This window comes from Theropithecus gelada, chromosome 12 (genome assembly GCF_003255815.1).
Source record: "Theropithecus gelada isolate Dixy chromosome 12, Tgel_1.0, whole genome shotgun sequence".
NCBI lineage: Eukaryota > Metazoa > Chordata > Mammalia > Primates > Cercopithecidae > Theropithecus > Theropithecus gelada.
This window is the reverse complement of record NC_037680.1, coordinates 113851859-113876006: the sequence shown is the minus strand read 5'-3', so window position 1 is coordinate 113876006 and position 24148 is coordinate 113851859. Positions and strand designations below refer to the sequence as shown.

Below are 24148 nucleotides of genomic sequence, written 5' to 3'. Positions count from 1 at the left end.
CACACCTGGACAGATTGCTCTTTTCAGTGGATGTTTACTCACTCTCCTAAAATGGCAGAGTCTTCAATTAGCAAATTGTGGCCTAGATCTGGGTAAATATTGCTAACAGTTATTTTCAGCCTGAAATGTAGTTTGAAAAGAAACATAATTATCCTATCAATTTGATCAGTGAAGACAGTCAAACCAGATCATTTAATACCCCAAAGAGCTTTAAAACATTGGATGATTATCTACACTGAACACATTAGCTAATTCATTGTCTGTTACCTATTCTTCTGGGAGTCCTTCGTAATCATATTAATGGTTCTTGGGAAAGCATCTGTCTTACCTTAGCCTGAAGGAGAACATAATCCCTCCATAGTTGGTGGGGGACTCCCGTTGGCTTTGTTGAGGTTGCTTGTCCCTAAACTTGAATTTAAGAGACATTCTAGCCCCTTAAAGTGAGAGATTTCTCATGGTGATGGAGTCCCTTGGGTTAGATCACTTTTACCATCCCTTCCAACTATAGGAGCCTTAAACTCTCCACTTTCTGACACAATTGAACATGTTTGTTCTGCTCCCTCTAGGGAAATTCGGGACCTCCAGGGATAGTTGGACAGAAGGGAGACCCTGGCTACCCAGGACCAGCTGTAAGTATTTATCCAGTTCTGACCCAGCCACCTGGGGCTGGGTGCTTTACACATGGTCCCTGAAAACTTCCCACCACTGCTTTGCTCACAAGAAAGTGTGCTCTGTGTGTATTTGCTTAGTTGTCAGACCAACTCTCTGAAATCATGATGCAGCAAAGAGATTTTGAATTTTAGAGTAACAAGAAACTTAAAAAAAATAGGTTTCATGGGATCCTGTCATCTAGGGAGTGTTGTAATTTATAGTTTCCTGGCATAGGTGCATTTGAGGTTTGTATAGAGGAGAAACCAAAGAGGAGAAATCTGAATGCCTTTGGCTCGCATCTTGCAGAAGCAGTGCAATTATGCCAGGTCTTGGTTTGGCAATGCTTCCTTTGGTCTATGAAATCCCCAGGGGAGCTCCTGATTTGCGGTTAAAGCCCACTAGTCATGCCACCACCAGGAGCCAGGAAGGCATCCTCCCACAGCCCTTCCACATCTCTTTATTGCTAATACCTTTGTTTTCTTATTTGAATTTCTCCCTATATTGTCCCTCAATATTGAAATTGATGAGTTTCAAAAAATAATGGAAAAGATAATTCAGGAGTTGGAAAATCATTCCTTCTTCGGGGCTTAGTTTAGATGAATTAGGGAAAAGAAGGCTGGTCAGGTGGGTCTGATTGCTGTCTTTAAGTAGATGAAGCGTTGTGGGGAGCACATTAGGCCAGTTCCTGCAGAAGACCAAGCAGGCAGAAATGGCCCCCGGAAAGACAACTAATGGCCCATGAGATGCCTGCTGGACTGTCAGGATGGTGAGGTTTAGGGATAGGACGCTGAGGGAAGCCTTGAGTCAGTCCCTAGAGCTCCTCGGGGTGGAATTCAGCTGGGATGCATTAGACACGGAGGGAACCAGGACAGCTCAATGATCTCTCACTGCCCCTTCGGCAGGGGTGTATCAAGCAAGCGTGTGAGAGGGAGCTCTTTTCTCAAGAGAAGGAGAATCTAGACCCAAGCTCACTAGTGGGCTTTACATGGATTGGTGGTAAGCTTCCTGGTTTCAGGACCTGAGGCTATTTCAAAAGCCAAATGACCTCCCAGGGAAACACATTTGCTCTGAGAATCTTTTCTCTTTTGTTTTGCAAGAGAAAAAATCAGGTTTATAGGGAGCGGCTATAAACAATCAAGGTTATCCAGGGGCCCCTTTGTTTTGCTCTGAGTATTTCTTGAGGGCAGGGGCAAAGGCTGTTTTTTCAAATTCCCCATCTACTGTGCCTCTCAGCCTTTCCTTCCTTGGTTTTACAGGGACCCAAGGGCAACAGAGGTGACTCCATCGATGTAAGTTGCATGTATCCAGAATGACTCATTACCTCATGAGCCTTTGATTTGCTCTCCTTACATATTCTTTCATTTTCTTTTAAAGCAATGTGCCCTCATCCAAAGCATCAAAGATAAATGTCGTAAGTACACAATTTTCTGTTGTCTGACAATGCATATTTTTACATTTGAAATTCTCACATGGTAGAGCAGTCTCTCACCCTTTCTTCTCTTTGTTTCTTTTCTAGCTTGCTGCTATGGTAAGTTGATTTTGGTGACTTTTTCCTAAGGAAAGGAAGCCTCCCTTTTGTAGTAAGTACAGTTTGTCTTTAACCCTCCACCCTTCACTTTCCACAGGGCCCCTGGAGTGCCCCGTCTTCCCGACAGAACTAGCCTTTGCTTTAGACACCTCTGAGGGGGTCAACCAAGACACGTTCAGCCGGATGCGAGATGTGGTCTTGAGTATTGTGAATGACCTGACCATTGCTGAGAGCAACTGCCCACGGGGGGCCCGGGTGGCCGTAGTCACCTACAACAACGAGGTGACCACAGAGATCCGGTTTGCTGACTCCAAGAGGAAGTCGGTCCTCCTGGACAAGATTAAGAACCTTCAGGTGGCTCTGACATCCAAACAGCAGAGTCTGGAGACCGCCATGTCATTTGTGGCCAGAAACACATTTAAGCGTGTGCGGAACGGGTTCCTAATGAGGAAAGTAGCCGTTTTCTTCAGCAACAGGCCCACAAGAGCATCCCCACAGCTCAGAGAGGCTGTGCTCAAGCTCTCAGATGCGGGGATCACCCCCTTGTTCCTTACGAGCCAGGAAGACCGGCAGCTCATCAACGCTTTGCAGGTCTGTGCTCTGTTGGTGCTATTGCCATCTCCCTTTCTTCTGGGGCTCTGAGGAGGTTCTCAGACACGCCCATGATCCTCGGTGGCTTCATGTCGCATAGCTCCTACAAGGTCCCCAATGAGGCCATCTGCCTGAGAACTTCTCTTGTGAGGTCTCCAGGATAGCCTCGTGGCCCCAGCACTACAGGGATGCCTACATGCCTGTAGCACTGCCCCCAGGTTCCTCCTCACAGGTTGACAGCTCTTGCTGGTTAGTGATGCTAGTGTTAGTGACACCCTCTATCTACTAACAAGGTGGTGTGGCTTGTTTGCTTTATTCAACATGTGAGGAGGACCTGGACGTTTGGATCAGTTCTGTCTCTTCCCAAGATAGCCCCATGTGCACACTCTGAGCTGTGTCTTACTGTGTGTGTACTGGGCATTTGCTTCCCATAACTGGCTGGTGAGGTTTGTGTCATCCGTCTCACCTCATGGAAAAGGACGATCCTGCTGTTAGTGAGGTGCTCGTGAGAGGCTAGGACCCTAGTCCATTAGACTCTGAAACCCATGTGCTGATAATACCCATTCCACTCTCTCCCAATCAGCTCTGAAGGTGAATATCCAGGGTGGCCCTGGAGGCCTGCAGTCTTTTAGTAAGGTCCCCAAAATCATGCCAACTCAGCAACCCCGATCTACACCACTGTGCAAAGCTTTCTTCAGCCAGGCCCCAAGGGCAGCCCACAGAGAGGCCAAGCGTCCCTTGTAATTCTATTAAATAACTGGTTTAATTGTGTGTGTGTGTGTTTTTGTTTTTGTTTTTGTTTTTTTGAGAGGGAGTCTTGCTTTGTCACCCAGGCTGGAGTGCAGTGGCGTGATCTTGGCTCACTTCAACCTTCCAGGTTCAGGTGATTCTCCTACCTCAGCCTCCTGAGTAGCTGAGATTACAGGCACTCACCACCATGCCTGGCTAATTTTTGTATTTTTCTTTTTTTTGTTTAGTAGAGACGAGGTTTCCCCATGTTGGTCAGGTTGGTCTCAAACTCCTGACCTTATGATCTGCCTGCCTTGTCCTCCCAAACTGCTGGGATTACAGGCATGAGCCACCGTGCCTGGCTGACTGGTTTAATTGTTATATCAATTAATATTTATTCAGTGCAGTTCTGGTGATACTGTTCAAGACAGATGGGTGATGGATAGGAAGGAGTCCAGCCAGGAGTCAGGAGGCCTTGGCCTGGTTCCACACTCCCCCCACCCATTTAAAGTAATGCACACACCACTTAGCTTCCCTGCGTCTCAGATTTGTCACCTGTAAGTTGAGGCTGGGGCAAGATGATTGCTGATGTCTTTCCTTCCACATTGGATGTTCATTGGGAATCCAGTGTTGAAGTTGGGCTGCTGGCCGTGTGCTCTTGTTGGGGGTTCATTCACATAAATCTGTCCTTGTGTGGGCTGAGGGACTCAGAGCCACATGAGTTTCTTAGCATGGTTTCAACAAGACCAAAAAATTATTCGTTCATTCGTTCCTAACGATTCACTCATTCATTCAGACTAGTTATTTGTTAAATGAATAATTACTAATCGTGTGCCAGGCACTGCGATAGACAGGACTCTCTGCATCCACTGGGAGTGGTTTTGTTACTTGCTTTAACCACACCTGAGAGGGTGGGGAAGGGATGGAGCTCCCACACTGGTGCTAAAAATAACAATAAGATTAAGTTCCTACTATTTGCCAGGGGATACACCAGGTACTAACATTTATCATCTAATTTAACCCTCCAGATGACACCATTAGGAAGGTATTACCCCCCATTTTACATCTGAAAAAAGCTGAACCCCATTTGAAGGGGATATGAACTCCAGCTCATCCTATTAGAATAAAACCTATGTCTTTCTATTATACTCAGAGTCTAGCCCCACCCCCAAATGAGAAGATATTCCCAATACTGCCCTGTTGGGAAGTTAATCTATCTTATTGATGTGGCTTTGATTTACTCCTCTGCCATATTTTCAGATATTACTGATCATGTACGCCCCTACTAAAATTGTTCTTTTGTTTAAACCAGATCAATAACACAGCAGTGGGGCATGCGCTCGTCCTGCCTGCTGGGAGAGACCTCACAGACTTCCTGGAGAATGTCCGCACGTGTCATGTTTGCTTGGGTAAGCTGTTTATCTAACAGGAAGATCTGCTCAGCTGCAATTGCAAAGCATAATATCCATAGGAGAGTGAGAGAATAATGATGATCTGTAAAAAGATCTTGAGTTCAGTTGATTCACAAAGCCTCGTATTTACCAGTGTAAATACTACTGCAGCAGTTTCTGTATTAAAAATGGACCTCCCAAGACAGAGCTTCTCTTTGATGGGGGATAATTCATTTTATAGTTAACAAAGGAGGAGGTGGGTTCTGCTTAAGTTTTGACATTAGAATCTAGAATGAAAATATTTGGCACTAGCGACATTCTAGAACATATTTCTTCAAAGAGTGGCAAAGTAAGATAATGTTTCTTTTCTTTTAAAAATGCCAGCACGTGGTATACTACAAAGATTTTATGTTACTGATTTGTTTCATCTAAGTATTAGGTGATGGAAACTGAAATCTGGCCGTAATCAAATCCAGGCAGCAAGATATAAATTGGTTTTGGTTTTGGTCCTTTTTGCTTCTTTTTTTTTTTTTAGACAGAGTCTCATTCTTGTCGCCCAGGCTGGAGTGTAGTGGCACAATCTTGGCTCACTGTAACCTCCGCTTCCTGGGTTTAAGCGATTCTCCTGCCTCAGTCTCCCAAGTAGCTGGAACTACAGGCACCTGCCACCACACCCAGCTAATTTTTGTATTTTTAGTACAGACAGGGTTTCACCATGTTGTCCAGGACGATCTCGATCTCTTGACCTCGTGATCTGCCTGCCTCGGCCTCCCAAGGTGCTGGGATTCCAGGCGTGAGCCACCGCGCCCAGCCCGCTTTTGATCTTATGGGATCATTTTAATCACCCAAGGCTCCCAGCAGATTGATGAGTTGTGTATCCTGCTGTGGGTGTCACAGAATAAATGGGCTGCCATGCTTCTTTCTAGACATCTGCAACATTGACCCATCCTGCGGGTTTGGCAGTTGGAGGCCTTCCTTCAGGGACAGGAGAGCGGCAGGGAGCGATGTGGACATCGACATGGCTTTCATCTTAGACAGCGCTGAGACCACCACCCTGTTCCAGTTCAATGAGATGAAGAAGTACATAGCGTACCTGGTCAGACAGCTGGACATGAGCCCAGACCCCAAGGCCTCCCAGCACTTCGCCAGAGTGGCCGTTGTGCAGCATGCGCCCTATGAGTCCATGGGCAATGCCAGCGTGTCGCCTGTGAAGGTGGAATTCTCCCTGACTGACTATGGCTCCAAGGAGAAGCTGGTGGACTTCCTCAGCAGGGGAGTGACCCAGTTGCAGGGAACCAGGGCCTTGGGCAGTGCCATTGAATACACCATAGAGAATGTCTTTGAAAGTGCTCCAAACCCACGGGACCTGAAAATTGTGGTTCTGATGCTGACAGGCGAGGTGCAGGAGGAGCAGCTGGAGGAGGCCCAGAGAGTCATCCTGCAGGCCAAATGCAAGGGCTACTTCTTCGTGGTCCTGGGCATTGGCAGGAAGGTGAACATCAAGGAGGTATACACCTTCGCCAGTGAGCCAAATGATGTCTTCTTCAAATTAGTGGACAAGTCCACTGAGCTTAACGAGGAGCCTTTGATGCGCTTCGGGAGGCTGTTGCCGTCCTTCGTCAGCAGTAAGTCCTGCGTGGCACAGCATGTGCCCTGGCCTGGCTTTATGCTTGGGCCGGGAGGAGTGTGGGAACAGTCATGGAAAAGACAACCGATGTGTTGACTGGAACTGGTTCATTCATTTAACAAACATATATTGACACCTGCCATATGCCACAAATGCTTTTAGGAGCCAGAGTAAGCAGGGAACATGCAGACAGACTCCTTGTTCTCATTGACTCATTTATCCCACCACATTTGACCGAGCACCTCCTAGCCATAAGGCACTCTTGGTGTCCTTAACAGTTTACATAGAGGGTGGGCAAATGGATCAAATGCGCATTTATTATGCATGACATAATAGGCTGGCATGTCGCAAAAAAAGTGATTTCTGTTGGGGGCACTGGGGAAAGCTTCTAGAAAGAGTTGCTTTGATCTGGGCTTAGCCACCAGTCCTGTGCTTGGATACCACTGGGCCTTTGCTCAGGGGCTCCCCCTCCCTGGAATGCTCTCCACCACACTTCAGCAGCAAACCCATATTCATTTTCAAAGCTCATTTCCAATGGCTTCTGCTCGCCGTGGAGGCTCCTGCTCCCAAGGCCTGCTCATGGTTAATCCGGACACCCTACTTAGGGCATCTTTACCTGGCCTGTGGATCATTTGTTTGTGGGTCTGTGGTCCCCCAGACTGCTCTTTGAGGAGCTGTAGCCCATTATAGTTTCCAGAGCCTGTGTATAGTGTGCAGCCTAGGGTCAGTACAGGCAAGGCTTGGAACAAATGAGGGAGATTTATAAAGTATAAATAAACATGTATATACTGAATGTTTATTATTTAAGGGAATGTTGAGGTCTAGGAAAACGGTATTCACATTTGTGACGGTCTGGCACCCAAAAGACTCAGGGAAAAATGTGAAGCAAAGGTAAGCCAGCAGGTTCACCCACGGGTCACTGTTCCTGTCTTCCTAAGATTAAAAACAGAAGCTTTGTTCAACAAAGCATTGAGAAAATATGAAAGCTGTTGGATTATAATCTGATGTTCAAGAGACTAGAACTTGTCAGACTCTCCACTTGATTTTTCTTCTATCCCTGTCTTCTCCCTCACATTGAATAAATATATTTTTAACTTAATCACCCAAATATTGCCAAATAGAACATATTGGCTTACCATGTTTCATGGATCCAATGCCATCATACTTTAGGTTTAAAATCACTGGACATAGTTTGTCTGATATGGTTAATTCAACAATAATTTGGGCTAAATAAATGTTATGTGATTCATTTAACTCGCTAACAGATTATTTTTAATTTTCATGTTATTAGCATGCAGTTCAATTGTTTTCTTTTTTTTTTTCTTTAGGTGAAAATGCTTTTTACTTGTCCCCAGATATCAGGAAACAGTGTGATTGGTTCCAAGGGGACCAACCCACAAAGAATCTTGTGAAGTTTGGTCACAAACAAATGTAAGTGATTATAATTATTGTCTTAAAAATTATAGTGCTGCAGAGATTGCCCAGGTCCTCCAACCAACTCCTGACTTTATGTGATGAGGACCTTGAAATCCAGAAAATGTGACTTCTCAAAGCTAATGTGGGTCATGCTTCTCAAATAATCTGTTTTATCAGTTAGCTTTTGCCGCATAACAAGCTACTCAAAACTTAGTGGCTTAAAACAACAACCACCTATTTATTTACTTAATTAATTAATGTATTTAGAGACAGAGCCTTGCTGTGTTGCCCAGGCTGGAGTACAGTTGTGCAGTCTTGGCTCACTGCAACCTCTGCCTTCTGGATTCAAGCAATTCTTGTGCCTCAGCCTTCCGAGTAACTGGGACTACAGGTGCATGCTACCATGCCTGGCTAATTTTTGTATTTTTTTCAGTAGACATGGGGTTTTGCCATGTTGTCCAGGCTGATCTAGAACTCCTGAACTCAAATGATCTGCCTGCCTCAGCCTCCAAAAGTGCTGGGATTGTAGGCATGAGCCACTGTGCCTGGCCAACAACCACTTACTTAGTTTGTAATTCTGTGGATTAGCAATTTTTGTCTGGGTTCAACCGGGTGGTTCTTCTGTTTTCTACTTGGCTCCCTTATGTTTGTGGTCAGCTGCTTGTCAGCAATAGAGCTGCTGGTCTAGAATGGTCTCAGCTGGGCTGACTCATCTCTGCTCCATGTGGTCTCTCATTCTCAGCAGGCTAGCCTGGGTTTGTTCACAAGGTGACCTGGCAGGGTTCCCTGAGAGAAGACAAGTGTGCAAGGCCTCTTGTGACCTAGGTTAGAACTGGCACACTGTTACTTCTGCCACATTCTATTGGCCAAAGCATGTCCAAAGGCTAACCTAGATTTAAGGGTGAAAAACTAGGCTTGATGGAAGGACTTGTCACATTACATTGTAAAGGGCATGGGCAGAGAGAAGGTAGGTAATTGAGACCGTATGTCCAAACAATTTGCTGTATCTGGTGTGAAATGGTTACATAAAAGAAGGATTGGATACATCAAAAAATGGACTCCATGTCTTCTTAAAATTGTTAATGCTGTGATAACATGTAATAATGGTAATAATAGGAAGCCATGTGCATGTTCCACTATGAAGACTGAGGGGAGGGATGGGAGTGGGCAGGACTGTGGCACCCATGCTGATGCTGCTGCCTGGCCCATGTGCCATGGTTCGTGCCCTGCTCCATCTCGGGTGCCAACTCTAGGAGCAAAGAGGGCAATGGGGCCATGTGACAAAGGGCTAGCTAGGGCGGTGTGGCCACAGAAACTGAGCTCCTGTAGTGTGTCAGCAACGTGTGCTCCTTAAGAGAATGTCACAGTGGGTCATGCTTTGGAGGGAAGTGCAGATTCTGCAGATTCTGGACTTCATGCACAGATGAGATGTGAATGCAGATGATCCTTGGAAAATTACTATCTGGCTTACTACTGGCTGACTCTCAAGATGGGGAAAGAGAGCCCATCTCTTCCTACTGCAGACCCTTCTTTCTATCACCACTTCAGTCCTTCAGCTCTTTCCTTTGACCTCAGAAGGAGTGGCTTTAAATCTCAGCATAGCAAGAATGAATATCATTGCTAAGGCAACTAGGACCTGTATCGTGGCACCGGATGCTTCATTTAGCTTTGTAGCCTCTATTTTTCTAGGCTTTAATGGTTCCTATTATTTCTCTGAAACATTCCCGAAAATTGACTTAACCTTTTCATCTTTTGGAAAACAGAAGGAATGAAGTAACCTAGTATTTGAAGTCTTATGATATTAACTTGAAAATATATTATTACTTCCTAGGACATGTAGCAAGATATGATGCTAAAATAATACATTTTCTTCTAAGATCAAGAAAGCTACGAAGTGTGGGTCCGTGTTGTTGTGTCTGTTTGATTAGGTTGCTATTCTCTCTAGATATTGGTAATGGATCAAGAAATTGTAAAAAAAAAAAAAAAAAAAGAAAAACACATACACAAAAATTAAGACAAGTAAAAAATATATATATATATATATATATATACTCCCAATAATAAGCCGTGGAGCAAAATAGTACATGCTAACTTCATAATTTTCCAGCTCAACATAGCATTTGATTGAGTGGATATTTTCTTATAATGTAAGGAGCTAACTACTGATTTCATTTAATTTTTGGTGTATGTTTTGGTTGGTTAACTGCTATAATGATAACATTGTTGGATATTATTTATTGTTGTCTCTTATTTTATCTCAGCCTTTATGTTATAAATTGAAAGATGTTTTTGTAGAACAATATAAGCTTCATTTTTAATGATTCTATTTTTCAATATGCTATTTCATATATTTTTTTAGGGGGGCACAGATCCTTAAAAGAAGGAATTTAATATATGCACTACTATACATAATCTATAAAAACTATTGCATGCATTTTGCTAAAACAAATTTAATGTAGTTCATGGGGTTATGTCTTTGTTTATTTTACATAGCAGGCAAAAGTAGAGGTAATATTTAATTTGTCTTAACAGAAATGTTCCAAATAATGTTACTTCAAGTCCTACATCCAACCCAGTGACGACCACGAAGCCGGTGACTACAACGAAGCCAGTGACCACCACAACAAAGCCTGTAACTATTGTAAATCAGCCATCTGTGAAGCCAGCTGCTGCAAAGCCGGCCCCTGTGAAACCAGCCCCTGCAAAACCTGTGGCTGCCAAGCCTGTGGCCACAAAGACGGCCACTGTTAGACCCCCGGTCGCGGTGAAGCCAGCAACGGCAGCGAAGCCTGTAGCAGCAAAGCCAGCAGCTGTAAGACCCCCTGCTGCTGCTGCCGCAAAACAAGTGGCGGCCAAGCCTGAGGCCCCTAGGCCACAGGCAGCCAAACCAGCTGCCACCAAGCCAGCCACCACTAAGCCCGTGGGTAAGAAAGCCCTTGCTAGGGCTGCCGTCTTGTGACGTCCTCATTTACTGCTCCAGCGTGTGTTCCTCAAAGCCTGCATGTAACACACTCAGAATACAGTCCTTGATCTGGGCTTGTACATCTGGATGATGTATTTTAAGAGGTGTTGGTTAGAGGTTCCAGCCTCTGCCACCTCCCTTCTCCCACGCCCCATCCTGTGCCCTCAATCCTGTCCTGGGGTAGGGATGGGAAGCTCTCATTCTCTCTGGAATGTCAGTGGGGGCACAGCTCACCTCACCTGGAAACTGAGTTGTCTTAAACTAAAGGGAAAATGTTCCAGGTCAAAATAGGGTTTTAACCCCTATTTAGGGAGTGGGAGAGACAGAAAGAAAAAGCCTGCAGTTGGTTCTTAGGCAGCAAGGCAGCTGTTTCTGGGCTGGTGTTTGGAGCCGGACTTGCCTACCTTAGAATATGACTTGAAAAGGTCTGGGGGAGCCCTTTGCAACTGCAAACTTTGTCCCTGCCTCATACCCACAGAAAAGGGGCCCTAAGCTGTGTGCTGTGGCAATGTTGGGTGTTCAGTCCAATAGCCTGAAAAGTGAGAGCCTGGACCATCAGTCGTTCCCCAAGGCTGAAATCTATGCGCATACTGACCATGAGAAAAATATTGAAAGTAGTGGCAAAACCCACAAGTACTCTGCATCAACTTAATATATTTCAGACTGAATTAGATACAAAAGGTAGATGGCTCTAATGAGACCAAGAGTATGTTATTTTATCGTTTTATTAAAGAAGACACTGGAAGACACTACCGAATGTCACAAGCTGTAAAGGAAGGCCCACGATAAAACGGAAATTATCTTCATTTTATGAGCAGTATGAAAGAGAGAAAGCAGAATTCCTTTAAAAGAATTTCATGTCATACCCTTACATTTTATGATTTAATACATTTTAAATTATGGGGCTCATTTTGTAGCAAACACAACTTATGATTAGTATGCAGGGCTTGTATTTCCAAAGTATCTTCTTAACAGTGGAGATTTTTAATAGAAAAAAGATAGTTGATGAATGATGAGATTTTTCGTTACTGTGAATTTCACATTTCATGTATGCTGATAGATTGTAAGAGCAATAATTTTTAGGGGCTTGAACAAGAAATTCGTTCCCCACCTCACCTAAATTTCAAGTCAATTTGTCTGTTAACACACCCCTTTCAGATTTCCTCTCTCGCTCGTGCACAACAGTCATGGAGGGTTTTATTTTTTATCTTCACACTCTGATCTATCTTCCAGTTAAGGTGTCCCGAGAAGTCCAGGTGTCTGAGATCACAGAGAACAGCGCCAGACTCCACTGGGAGAGGCCTGAGCCCCCCAGTCCTTATTTTTATGACCTCACCATCACCTCAGCCCATGATCAGTCCCTGGTTCTGAAGCAGAATCTCACAGTCACGGACCGCGTCATCGGAGGCCTGCTCGCTGGGCAGATGTACCATGTGGCCGTGGTCTGCTACCTGAGGTCTCAGGTCAGAGCCACCTACCACGGAAGTTTCAGTACAAGTAAGTACATGATCGGTACAAGTCAGTACCTGATTTCTATGTAGAGTATCAAATAGGACACAAAGGAGACACTTACTTATTGAATCTATTCTGAAATAAACACAAATTAGGAAAAAAAAAAAAACAAAAAACCGAAACAACTCAGCCTGGGTGCTTTGGTGGCACCCTAACTTTATAAAACACAGAATGGAAAATGGGATTCCATGTGGAATGCAGTCCTCTGGGTCCTGGGCTACTTTATGGAGGAAGCCAGATCCATGTCACCTGAGCACAGCCCTTTCCAACATTGCACCCGGGAAACATGGCCACGTCTCCGGGCGAGGGCTCCTGGTTGCCCACCACCCTGTCCAGGTTTCCATGTTCAGGAAAACACTAGTCAGTCACTGGCCCCTTAGGGAGTAATGGAGGTGTACCTGAAGTCTCACCGCCCCATGGGTGGAGGATGTCCATAGCTGAGTCTCCCTGCCCTGATCTCACCATAGTTGGGCTCTGCCCTTGGCTGGCTCTTGTCCCCAGGGCTCCCCCATTTCACTGAGGCCTGCATTTGAGTACTGTCCCAGCTTTTCTTAATTATTCATGGTACCCTCTCTCATCTTTCTAAATTCTTCTGGGATCCCCCCTCCCATTCTTCTTGACCCCCACTGCTCTAGGAATGTGAAGGGGAAGGCTCCTGTTTTCTTCAGGCCAATGCTGTTCAGATCAAGGAACCAGCTTGAGGAAAGGGAATTCCCACCAGTGCCCTGGATTAGGCCCATAGAGATATGAGTCCAAAGATCCAGTTAACCCTAGGGCTCTATTTTCCTGGACAGCAGCATAAGAGGCTGTGGGAGGGGAGAGGATTTGTTCGGAGGTTCAGGGATCCCCTCTAGCTACTTATTAGCATGTGGATCCAACTTGCAGCCCACAGCATAAGTGGTGGATGTAGAGATGTCTTGGATCTCTGTCTTTCAATCACCGCTCCCCCACATAAGACATTAATCACAGCAGGCAACCTTGTATCAGTCACTAAGGATTCCCAAGCCCTCCAGTTTCTGATTTACCTACGAGTTGCATGTATTTTTCTTTTATAGAGAAATCTCAGCCCCCACCTCCACAGCCAGCAAGGTCAGCTTCTAGTTCAACCATCAATCTAATGGTGAGCACAGAACCGTTGGCTCTCACTGAAACAGGTGAGTTGTGAAACTATTAGGTCCATTAATGGCACTAAGAAAATACCCATCCAAAAATGTTAAAGCTCTGGAAGACTTGATTCCAATTTACCTTCTTGGGTTCTAAGTTTTAGCCCAGGCATGACTTCTATGGGGAAAAGGTCCACATCAGCTCTGTGCAGCCCAACGTCATCTTATTCTGCAAGATCCCAGGTGTAAATGAAGTCTTACTTTACCTGTGACCAGACTCAGTGAAAAATTGATGGGAGGTGCTTTTGGGGCTATCACTAGAATTCACGTATCCGTTAGTCATTTCTCCTGTGCCTCATACTGGGACTCGAGTTGATTTGTGGTCTGTGACGCTGTGAAGATTGACGTTTCATTTAGTCAGTGATTTAATCTAAGTTAAAAAACCTGCTTAGAAGAACACAAGACAAATCTGGCTGGAATCCATGAAATGCATGGGTTTGAATCTGACCCACGGGGTGTTCTGGTCCTAACATCCTAAGCACACACCCCAGCTTAGTGTGTGAGTCTGTGATACCCTCTCTCATGTGCTTGAGCCCCAGAGTGTGTGCATGGTCTACGCTAAGTTAGTGATTGGTTAGTGTAATTCAGGAACTGACAGCTGTTACTTGCTTTTGTTCTTGGGCAGTGAGACTCTGAGAGGCCTGGAATCTCTCATTCAGCAGAATGTGGACTTGGCTTGTTCATCCGTGAGAAACTGATTATTAAAAGAGTTGATAGGCTTTGTTGAAGAGTGTTCAGCAAAGAATGATGGTACTAGCATAAAAAATGGAGATTCCATGGGAATTTAGATACAATACTGTTTTATAGACCTGAAGCAAAAACTTTCTGCTAACGAGGGGACAGTTCGTTATTTTCTGGTGTATCATCTACCATCAGGAGGAGGAAAGCATTTCTCTTCACAATGCTCATTTCTGTAATTGATTTTAAAGGCGTTTGTTGAGTGAGCCTGTTAGGCGACCCTACCATGGTGCTTGAGCTCAAAGAACAAGCCACAAAGAACAAAGTAGATTTCCCCCAAAGGTGCGGGTCAGGACAGATTCAACTCTAACTTCAAAGTTGCTGAAATCTGCGTGTGTCATTTCTCACTCAATGGTTAACTTCACCCTGAATACGGTGTGGGAAATATAAAATTTTTAGCCAATTTAATGCTTCATTGAGAGAAAATGACTTGGAGTAAACTCGAGATCAGAGATCAATACTGAGTAAACTAGACAGCAAGATTTGGGGATGTTTTTGATTCTCTTATGTGTGGTCCAGCAGGGACAAGATTGTATAAACAGTGCCTAGTTAATATAAACAACAAAATCTTTAAGCAAGGGTCTGGCTGGGCTGTTTTTTTTCTTTTCTTTTCTTTTCTTTTTTTTTTTTTTAATATTGAGTTGTGATCGAGTTGCTTTTGATCCAGACCTTTAACACTGAGATCGCCTGTCTACCTGTGATAAAGAGAAAAGAGTTTTTGAAATTGGGGCTTGTGTTTCTTTCAAGGCTACAAGTAGTTGATACAGATGAATCTAAACAAAACCTTTCTCCTTCATACTAATTGGGGCATAACCCTCAGACCCAGGATGTGAATGTCCTCTCACCGTTTTCCGTGTGTGTGTGTGTGTGTATGTATGTGTGTACACGTGCATATGTGTTTTTCCGCTCAGAGTGAAGACATAAATTACTTTTCTTTAAAAAAAGAACAAGGCCCTGCATAATTGATCTCTGATCTCTTAAACTTAATTACTTCATAGTAACAAAACAAGCACTTAACATACCTCGGCCCGATGAATGAATGTTGGTGTACACACAGGCATGCCATTTTTAAGAGCTTTTTTTGAATTATTAGGTTGGTGCGAAAGTAATTGCGGTTTTGCCACTGAAAGTAATGGTGACAACCGGAGTTACTTCTGCACCGACCTAATAAATAGGACATTTACTTAAAAATGTCTAAAATTCAAAATGGATAACCAGAATTAGGAGAGGAATTCTTATCCCCTCCACCCCCTACCAACCTCTCTCCCTCCCCTCCTCACAGTCTCTTGTAATTATCGTTTTAACCATTTCCCCTGGGGCGGGGGGAAAATCTTTTAATGGTTTATATATTTTTGTATATAGCAAAAGGAGTGACAATGAATCACTCCTTATTAAATAACCTAAAAAAATAGTAACTGCATGCTCACTCAGGAGTTGCATGTGTATTTTGCATCCGTATTCCAATGGCCACAATATGCACTATTTCTCCAAATATACATTTTCCAGACCATTCAGGCAAAACGAAATTTTACAAATATATTTTTTATATTTACATGTGTGCATTTTAATTCCTCTCACTTTCTGCAGCATCTATTAATTAGAAACATTGACAGAGATGGGTCCGTTTCTTAGTATTAAATAGTAGGCACTATCGTTTGCTTTTTTACTTCTGTGAATAAAAGATGCTGTCTTAAGAACCCGTATTTTTCATAGTTTATCACTTTGGATTCTGGGAACCTGGTGACCTGTGTTTGAATCTGTGAAGGAATGTGTGGGCAGAAACACTCTGAAATGGAAAGATTCCTAGTCCTGGGCACCTAAGGCAGGGGAAGAGAAGAGGACCAGTGTTACCACTGGTTTTCATTTGCATATGTTAATGTGTGCCCATTTGGACAATAACATTGAATAGACGCTTGTTTATCAGGAATTTGAGTTAGGCATGTCATGCGAGGGCCATCTAGTTAGGGTATTTTTTGTCCCCGACAAGGTCTGGCCCTATTTGGTGTGTGGCAAGGAGACTCTCGCCTTTGACATGAAGGTTGATTCTGTTAACAGACCTTGATTCCGTTAATATACCTAGGGCATCATATACTGAGGGCAACCACTCAGGATTCCAGCTTTGCCATATTACATGATTTGATTTTAAATGCTTAATATTTGTATTTTTAAAAAATCAAATGAACCCCACAAAAATATCTCACTCCGCTTTTTGCTTTGCTCAGCATCTAAAAGAATTATACTCCAGCCAGCCGCTTTTCTGTCACACATCTGCTGCCTGTAAATGGCACAGAGCAGCAATGGATCTTTCATTCATTACCATGGCCTCCTGAAAGCGTGGGTGTGCTGGGCCTTTCTACCACCGGCTTTGTCACTGCTGATTTTGACAGTGCTATGTGGTTGCTAATTTTGGTTTTAGGCTTTTGTTACCACCTCCCTCTTCTCTCTTCTCATTTTTATCTAAGGAAGCTTTGGATAGATATTTTCTATGCATGTTACTACTAAAGCTAAGACTCTCTGAAGTTTCTAAACAACAACAACAAAAATCTAAGTTAAAATTTTCTTTTTGCAATATTACAAAATGAATCCTAAATTATTGGCTTAATCACATGTGTTAAAGAAGTGTCAATGCAGAAACTAGACAAAATAACTAACAAAATCATCATGTCCTTTATCATTTATTCTTGAAATTAGCAATCTGTAGAACAGATCGCATTTTGTCCAAGTAGACATGACCGGGCCAATTGTATACCCTTGAAGGAACCATCATTTTGTGTTTACTAACATTTTACTTATTGATTCTAAGATGCACATTTGTTTTTTCCATTGAGACACTTCTGAAACTGAAATGTGACTTAGAATTGACAACGACATATCATGGTTTATTGGTAGTATTTTGTGTTACTTAGTGGAACATAAAATAATAGTGCACCATAAAATTAAGATATCTTATATTGGATGGAATACAGTATTTGGTTAGCCATGTTCCATGTGAATATGTATCACTGATTAGCATAAAATGGTATATTTGGGTAAAATATCTGACTTTATGTTAATAATAATTTAAAGAACAAACTAATCCCATGGCTGAAGTAAGTTAAATAGCTACAGGGATTTGGGAGATGGTCCTCTCCAGGCTGTCTGTTGTTCATTGCTATGTAAGGATGTTTTCTGGTTAGTTGCCGGGTAGGGGTTACAATGAGACCAAAGGGATGTGTTTTATCCTGAAGTCTTAAAAAATAGAAGTCTGTTGGTCAAGATCTGAAAGAGTAAAGGGTCCAAAAGTTAACCACAGCTACATTCTGTAGCTGTTAAAAATTGACCGGGTGTGATGGCTCACACCTATAATCCCTGCACTTTGGGGGGCCGAGGCAGGAGGATCACTTGAGGTCAGGAGTTCGAGACCAGCCTGGCCAACATGGTGAAACCCCGTCTCTACTAAAAATGCAAAAATTAGCTGAGCAAGGTGGCTCATACCTGTAATCCCAGCTACTCTGGAGACTGAGGCAGGAGAATCACTTGAACCTGGGAGGTGGAGGTTGCAGTGAGCTGAGATCATGCCACTGTACTCTAGTCTGGGCAACAGAGTGAGACTCTGTCTCTAAATAAATAAATACATTAAGTAAGTTAAAAATTTAGTAAGTTTCCTTGGTACCCTTTGAACTGACCAATGCTCAAAATGTAGACGGCGGAAAGTGTTTTGGTTCAGGCAAATCATACCTGCATCCAAGGTCTGGACGTACTTTATACCATAACACCAATGCCGAGTGAGAAGGTGATTGAATTTTCTTGTTTTGAGCACCATTAAACTGATGAGGAACATGTTGATGATTGCAGCGTAAACACCTCTCAGTCTGCCTTCCTTCAGTTTGCTCAAGGAAGTATTTACATAGTGATTTGGAAATCAGTATGTTTGGGAAATGTCAAAGCTGATGCCTTTAAAAATGCATTGAAACACTATGGGAGTATCAAACTATGAAAAAGACAAGATTTGCCAATCAATATGTTTTCCGCTTTGAAGGATACATATTTTTTTGCTGATTATAAAGTTAATAGATATGCATTGTCAAGCATTCATTCAGGACGTACAGAGAAATATGTTACACGATTCTCATTGTGACAGCATTGCTGGCTTTTGATGAAAACCAATAGTGACCCAGTGCACAGCCTTCCTATTTTTTTTTTCTATGAATATTATTGCTTGTGGGAAGGTGCATGCATTGCACAGGTGCATCCACTCCCACAAATATTTATTACAAAAATGGATGGTGGTGCTTAGGGTGCCTTGCACCCCACTGTTTTTGAATGGTTGTTGTTAGGATGTTCTAGATAGGCACCTGTGGCTTCCGGGAACAGGTGGGATTCCCAGAACAGGGTCTTAACCTAACACTGTGCTTGCCTCCATTTCCTCTCTTCTAGTTGGATGCTTTCCTGAAGCCCAATGACCAATAGTAAGGAAGTTTCAGCGGACAGTGGTCTGAGTCAGGCAGCCTTTTACCTCTCTGTTTTCCAAGCAAACTTATGTACATTGTTATTCTAGGTTAGGAAACTGGGGAAGGTTGTGGATACTTTTCAGTCCCTATTGTCTTTTAGGCTCCCACTAGGTTCTCAATAGCAAGGAAGAGCAAATTAAGGAAGACTCAGCCAAGCACTCCTCTCAGATAAAGAGAAGGCTCTAGCTTCCTACAGGTTATGCCTGGGGGGCCAACTCATTTCAGAGGGAAAAGATGAACAGCCATTGCATCCAAAGACAGGTGGTTCGAGGGAAAAGTCCAGGTTAACTTCAACGAGGGCAAGCCATCTCCCTTTGTACTCCAGGACACGTAAATACTTCTTCTTCTTCTTCTTCTTCTTTTTTTTTTTTTGCTTAAAACAGTTGCTTTAACATATGCATTCATAGCTGAGGAGAGTCCAGCCAAAACGATGGGTCTCAGAAGTCAAGATGATGTGGAGTTTGCATTAGAAGGCTTCTTAAGAACATGAAATCCCCCATTTTCATACTTCAGAAGTGGAGAAGTCCAGGTTTTTGTCTCTGAATAATGTTGGGTTCTCACTTCACTAATATATTTCTCTTGGTTTTCCAAATATCTGCTTGTCCACAGTAACAGTGTCCTTATTTTCCACTAGTAAATCTTAGAGTCTCAGCAGTGACTCTCACTGAAATGAGGGCAGAAAACGCCAGTGCCATGGTGTGGAACTAGAGGGTTAGGGTGGAGATCCAAGGAAGCTGGAGAAGCCCATCAGACTGGGAGGGGAGCACGCTGCTGCGAGGCCGTCCACGGGCTGAGTGTCCAAGGGTCTGGGCAGACCTCTCGTGACTGGTTCAGCAGAGCCCAGGGGACTGGGAACTGAACAGTTAAACACAGATGGTCAGGACTGAAGTGCACCTGAAACAAATAAAACAGAGCACATAGGGTCCATTGGCCAACACTCTGGGAAGGAAGGAAGAATAGGGAGATCATCTGACGCGGGCCTCACTCTAACAGGGAACCCACTGGTAAATGAGGAATAAGTTTTGATGGTTAAATAACCTTTTGCCTTGTCAGTTCCCTCCAGGACCTTCCTTGAAAGCCAGGCATTTTCCTTCAGTTATTGGCATATTTGAGAGAAAGAAGGTTGTTTTTGTAAATTGTCTTCATTTTATTCTGACTTCCTGGAGTCTTCAAAGGCTCTCTGGGGGACCGCTGGCTTTCTGGGCCCTGAGAGGGTCTGCGACTAGGAGATGTTGTAACTGTGGAACCACCAGCCACCAGCCTGGCATTTGGGTGACAGCAGCAACCAGGAAATGTTTTAAACCAATTCTGAGCCTCAGTCCTATGCACCTTTGAGTCTGGTCCATCGTGGGTGATCCAAGCTATGATTATCCACTGAAGACTTAGGTTTTCTTTGTCCTTTTTGGTGTCTATCTGAAGCACAGATGCTCACCACCTCCGCAGCTGTGAGCAGCCTGCCTCACTGGGGACAAAGGAGGTGGAGAAGTAGCCCTTTGTGGGGAGAGCTGGATAATTCCAGCCTGTTAGCTACTCACAGGAACATGCAGAATTATTGGCTCCAGGGAGTTTTGGAGAAAGAAGGTTTACGTTTTCAAACTTACAGATAACAGTTGACATCAATACTTCTCTTTCCCAGAACAATCTGGAGTTTGCCAGAAAACTCTGTAAACAGGAGTCGCGCTGTGTGTGAACTGTAAACTTTTCTCTCCGGGCGTCAAGGGGACCTTCGCTCTACTTTGCAGCTGGGCTACATCAGACGTGTGCATTTAAAACACAAACTTCCTTAACTGGAAAAAGAATGCTTCTCTTCTTCAGAATAGCTCTGCTCTGTGACATTTTTGCCGTCATGAATTTTACATCAGTGCTAGCTCTTCGTTTTACGTGTTTCATTTGGCAGGTCACAAAGGCCCTTGGCTACCACACATGCATGCGTACACACACACACACTCATAAAGGATTTTCTTTTGTGCTTTACCGTTAATTTTCAGTCTACTTGGCTTGTAATGAAAGGTAGAACCTTATTTTTGAACTATATTCCAACAGAATCGAATTTCCTTTTTGCCAAGAAATATAAAACCCTGAGGTTTTAAAATTCGGTTTCTTTTCTGGGGATTTAACATGGAAGGATTTGGAGGGCAAATGGCCCAGTGATTGGAAAGGAGAAAAACAATTCATTTCATTTAAAATTATTCAATAACCGTTGCCAACATTTGGGATTCTGAGTGCTGTTTATGAAGCCCTTTCATTGATACAATTTCATCTATCTCTCACAATGCTGTAAGTGATTCCTATGTCCATATGGCAGTGAGGAAATGGAAATTCGAGCAGGTTTAGGGAGTTTTCACCTGGAAGGAAGCTCTTCCTTTTTCTCCTTCTACCCACAGTAGGTTCATCAAACTATCAGCCCCGGCACTGAGGGCAGAGTAACACGCATGTTCTCATTAATGTCCTTTTCTCATGTTGTTATTAAAGATATATGCAAGTTGCCAAAAGACGAAGGAACTTGCAGGGATTTCATATTAAAATGGTACTATGATCCAAACACCAAAAGCTGTGCAAGATTCTGGTATGGAGGTTGTGGTGGAAACGAAAACAAATTTGGATCACAGACAGAATGTGAAAAGGTTTGCGCTCCTGGTAAGTGATTCTTCCTTGTGTTTACGGCTTTTGCAAATAAGATAAGAGATTCAGGTCAATAAGTCACCTTGAAAAATAGTAGAAGTGCAATTATAATACATATGAAAAAGAAGATAAATTGTATCCTCAGATAAGTAAGAGGTTCAAATACAACCCATGACATTTCTTTTTGAATTCCTATTTTGGGTTTCTAAAAACATACTTGTCCCTCGTCATTCTTCAGAAATGTTATTAAGTTGCTGTTACTTGTAAAATATTGCACCAAAAATGATTCCTGCGAAAATAATATAATGAACAGCTACAGATAACACCAAAGATCAATAACCCCCACAAATTTATCTTTAAATAATTTTGCTTCCTATAAATAACAATGTTGTCACTGGGGCCATCCAGTATCTCCATTATATTGTGCAGTTCAACTGGTAATAAAATAAACACTTTGAACAGACCCTGGGGTCAGTGCCAGAATGGGGAGAGTTCAGTTCGTATAAAGGCCTGGTAGATGGTGCAGGGCAAAAGAATGGAATCAGATTTCACAGACATCCCCAGGCCCCAGGCCAACAAGGTCACAGAGGACCATTAATGGTACTGAGTAGAAAAGTGAGACAGGTGATGGAAACCAGAGGCTGCGGGACTGTGTCATGTAATGACAGTGCCCTTTTGGGTCAGTAATGTGGCTTTTCCTCTCCTCTCTCGACTCCTCACCTCACCCCACCCCACCGACCCCCTCACTCGACGCTCAGTGCTCGCCAAACCCGGAGTCATCAATGTGATGGGAACCTAAGCGTGGCTGGCCAACATCATATACCTCTTAGAAGAAGAAGGAGTCAGCCGTCGCCAGCTCGTCTCTGCAGAAGCTCCGGGTGTAGATTCCCTTGCACTGTATCATTTCATGCTTTGATTTACACTCGAACTGGGGAGGGAACATCCTGCTGCATGACCTATCAGTATGGTGCTAATGTGTCTGTGGACCCTCGCTCTCCGTCTCCAGGCAGTTCTCTCGAATACTTTGAATGTTGTGTAACAGTTAGCCACTGCTGGTGTTTATGTGAACATTCCTATCAATTCAAATTCCCTCTGGAGTTTCATGTTCTGCCTGTTGCAGGCAAATGTAAAGTCTAGAAAACAACGCAGATGTCACGGCTACTCTATATACTTTTGCTTGGTTCATTTTTTTCCCTTTTAGTTAAGCATGACTTTAGATGGGAAGCCTGTGTATCGTGGAGAAACAAGAGACCAACTTTTTCATTCCCTGCCCCCAATTTCCTGGATTAGATTCCAAGCTAATTTTCTTTTTCTAAAGCCTCTAACAAATGATCTAGTTCAGAAGGAAGCAAAATCCCTTAATCTATGTGCACCGTTGGGACCAATGCCTCAATTAAAGAATTAAAAAAAGTTGTAATAGAGAATATTTTTGGCATTCCTCTAATGTTGTGTGTGTGTGGTTTTTTTTTTGTGCAGGGGGGAGGGGATTTAATTTTAATTTTAAAATTTTTAGGAAATTTATACAAAGAAACTTTTTAATAAAGTATATTGAAAGTCTCCTGAGTGTGGCGTTCTTGGCTGTCTTGTTTCCATAGCAGCGATTGTCAGAATCACCCCTAGGCTGGGGAAACTGGGCTTGGTTCTGGTCCCATGGACCTGGGCAACACCCTTTTGTTTCCAGTGGAGGAGGCAAAAGAGCTTTATCAGCCAGTGTGCAAAGAGACCGGGCGGAGACAAGCATCCCCCGCTTTGTGGATTCAGCCCCACACGCTCCAGTGCTCCATGGCCAAGTGGAAGGTGTTCCTGCTGCTGAGTCCCGGCAGTGTTTCTGATTTTCAGAGCCAGTCTGGCTTCCATCTTTTCCTCTAACTCTTGGTTGCCCCCAGAGCCTCAGCCTCCTCCCTTCTTCCTCTCCACAGTGATCCTTTCCCAGGGGGTTGATTTGCTCCCTCTTGCAGTGGCTGAGAGATTCAGTGTTTCCCCACGACCCCCCACCCCTTTCCTGGAGTCTCAAAGACAAAGCACAAGGTCTTTCATTTTTTTGTTTTTCTTAAAGACTTTTCTTTTTCTGTCTTCAGAAATAATACAAGAAACCAACAAATGCATGTTCAGGTGGCACTTGAGTTCCACTTACGAAGGAAACAACTTATTGAATAAAATACATATGTCCTGACAAGTGCTGAGGGTAGAATTACAGGAAACTTGGGTGTCAGCAAAACTGTTTTATGTGAAATCAGGGGATGAATTTGCCAGTTGGTCTATTGGGAAAGGAGAGAGGAGTGTGGTCCTTTTCAGAAGCGCCACTTAGTCCTCACAAGGCCGCCATGACCTCCTCCCCGGTCCTCTTCTATCTCAGCAGCTACCATGGTGTGCTCAGGTCAGTGTGCTCCGAGCGGTGGCCCTTGGTGACCAGCCCTGGGAAAGTGGAATCTGCCAGGCACCCAACACCAGCCTCTTACAGGAACTTGAGCAGCAGAGGGCTCTGGGCCCAGCTCCCATAGTGATGGACCGAGTGCTGCACTTCCCAAGGGATCCCCCCGTATTGACTTGATCTGCTATGGACCTAAAATGAGCATCGCAATCTGGTTTTCCTTTTTGGGTTCCTCTGGAAGCAGCCCGTGGGACTAAGGATATGGGTGTGAGTGGTTTATTTGGGAGGTGAAGGAAGTCACAGAGTGGCTGAGAAATGGAGAGTGAGACAAGGAAGGGGAGAGCACTGTTAAGAGGT

The 24148-nt window shown here is 43.7% G+C and overlaps 1 protein-coding gene across 11 annotated transcripts in view; it reads left to right on the top strand.

The window, feature by feature from the left end:
- The window catches only part of COL6A3 (collagen type VI alpha 3 chain), a 91881-nt gene extending 68905 nt beyond the window's left edge, over positions 1-22976 (top strand). For all 11 annotated transcript variants that reach the window (XM_025403939.1, XM_025403937.1, XM_025403935.1 and 8 more), the window contains 13 exons: positions 567-629; positions 1908-1940; positions 2026-2062; positions 2168-2179; positions 2277-2770; positions 4812-4908; positions 5817-6515; positions 7846-7948; positions 10466-10857; positions 12129-12392; positions 13463-13561; positions 21271-21435; positions 22179-22976. In XM_025403939.1, coding sequence (XP_025259724.1) covers positions 567-629; positions 1908-1940; positions 2026-2062; positions 2168-2179; positions 2277-2770; positions 4812-4908; positions 5817-6515; positions 7846-7948; positions 10466-10857; positions 12129-12392; positions 13463-13561; positions 21271-21435; positions 22179-22219 — 2499 coding nt within the window. In that variant the 3' untranslated portion in view covers positions 22220-22976. The remainder of the gene's footprint in view (positions 1-566; positions 630-1907; positions 1941-2025; positions 2063-2167; positions 2180-2276; positions 2771-4811; positions 4909-5816; positions 6516-7845; positions 7949-10465; positions 10858-12128; positions 12393-13462; positions 13562-21270; positions 21436-22178) is intronic.
- The last annotated feature ends 1172 nt before the right edge of the window (positions 22977-24148 follow it).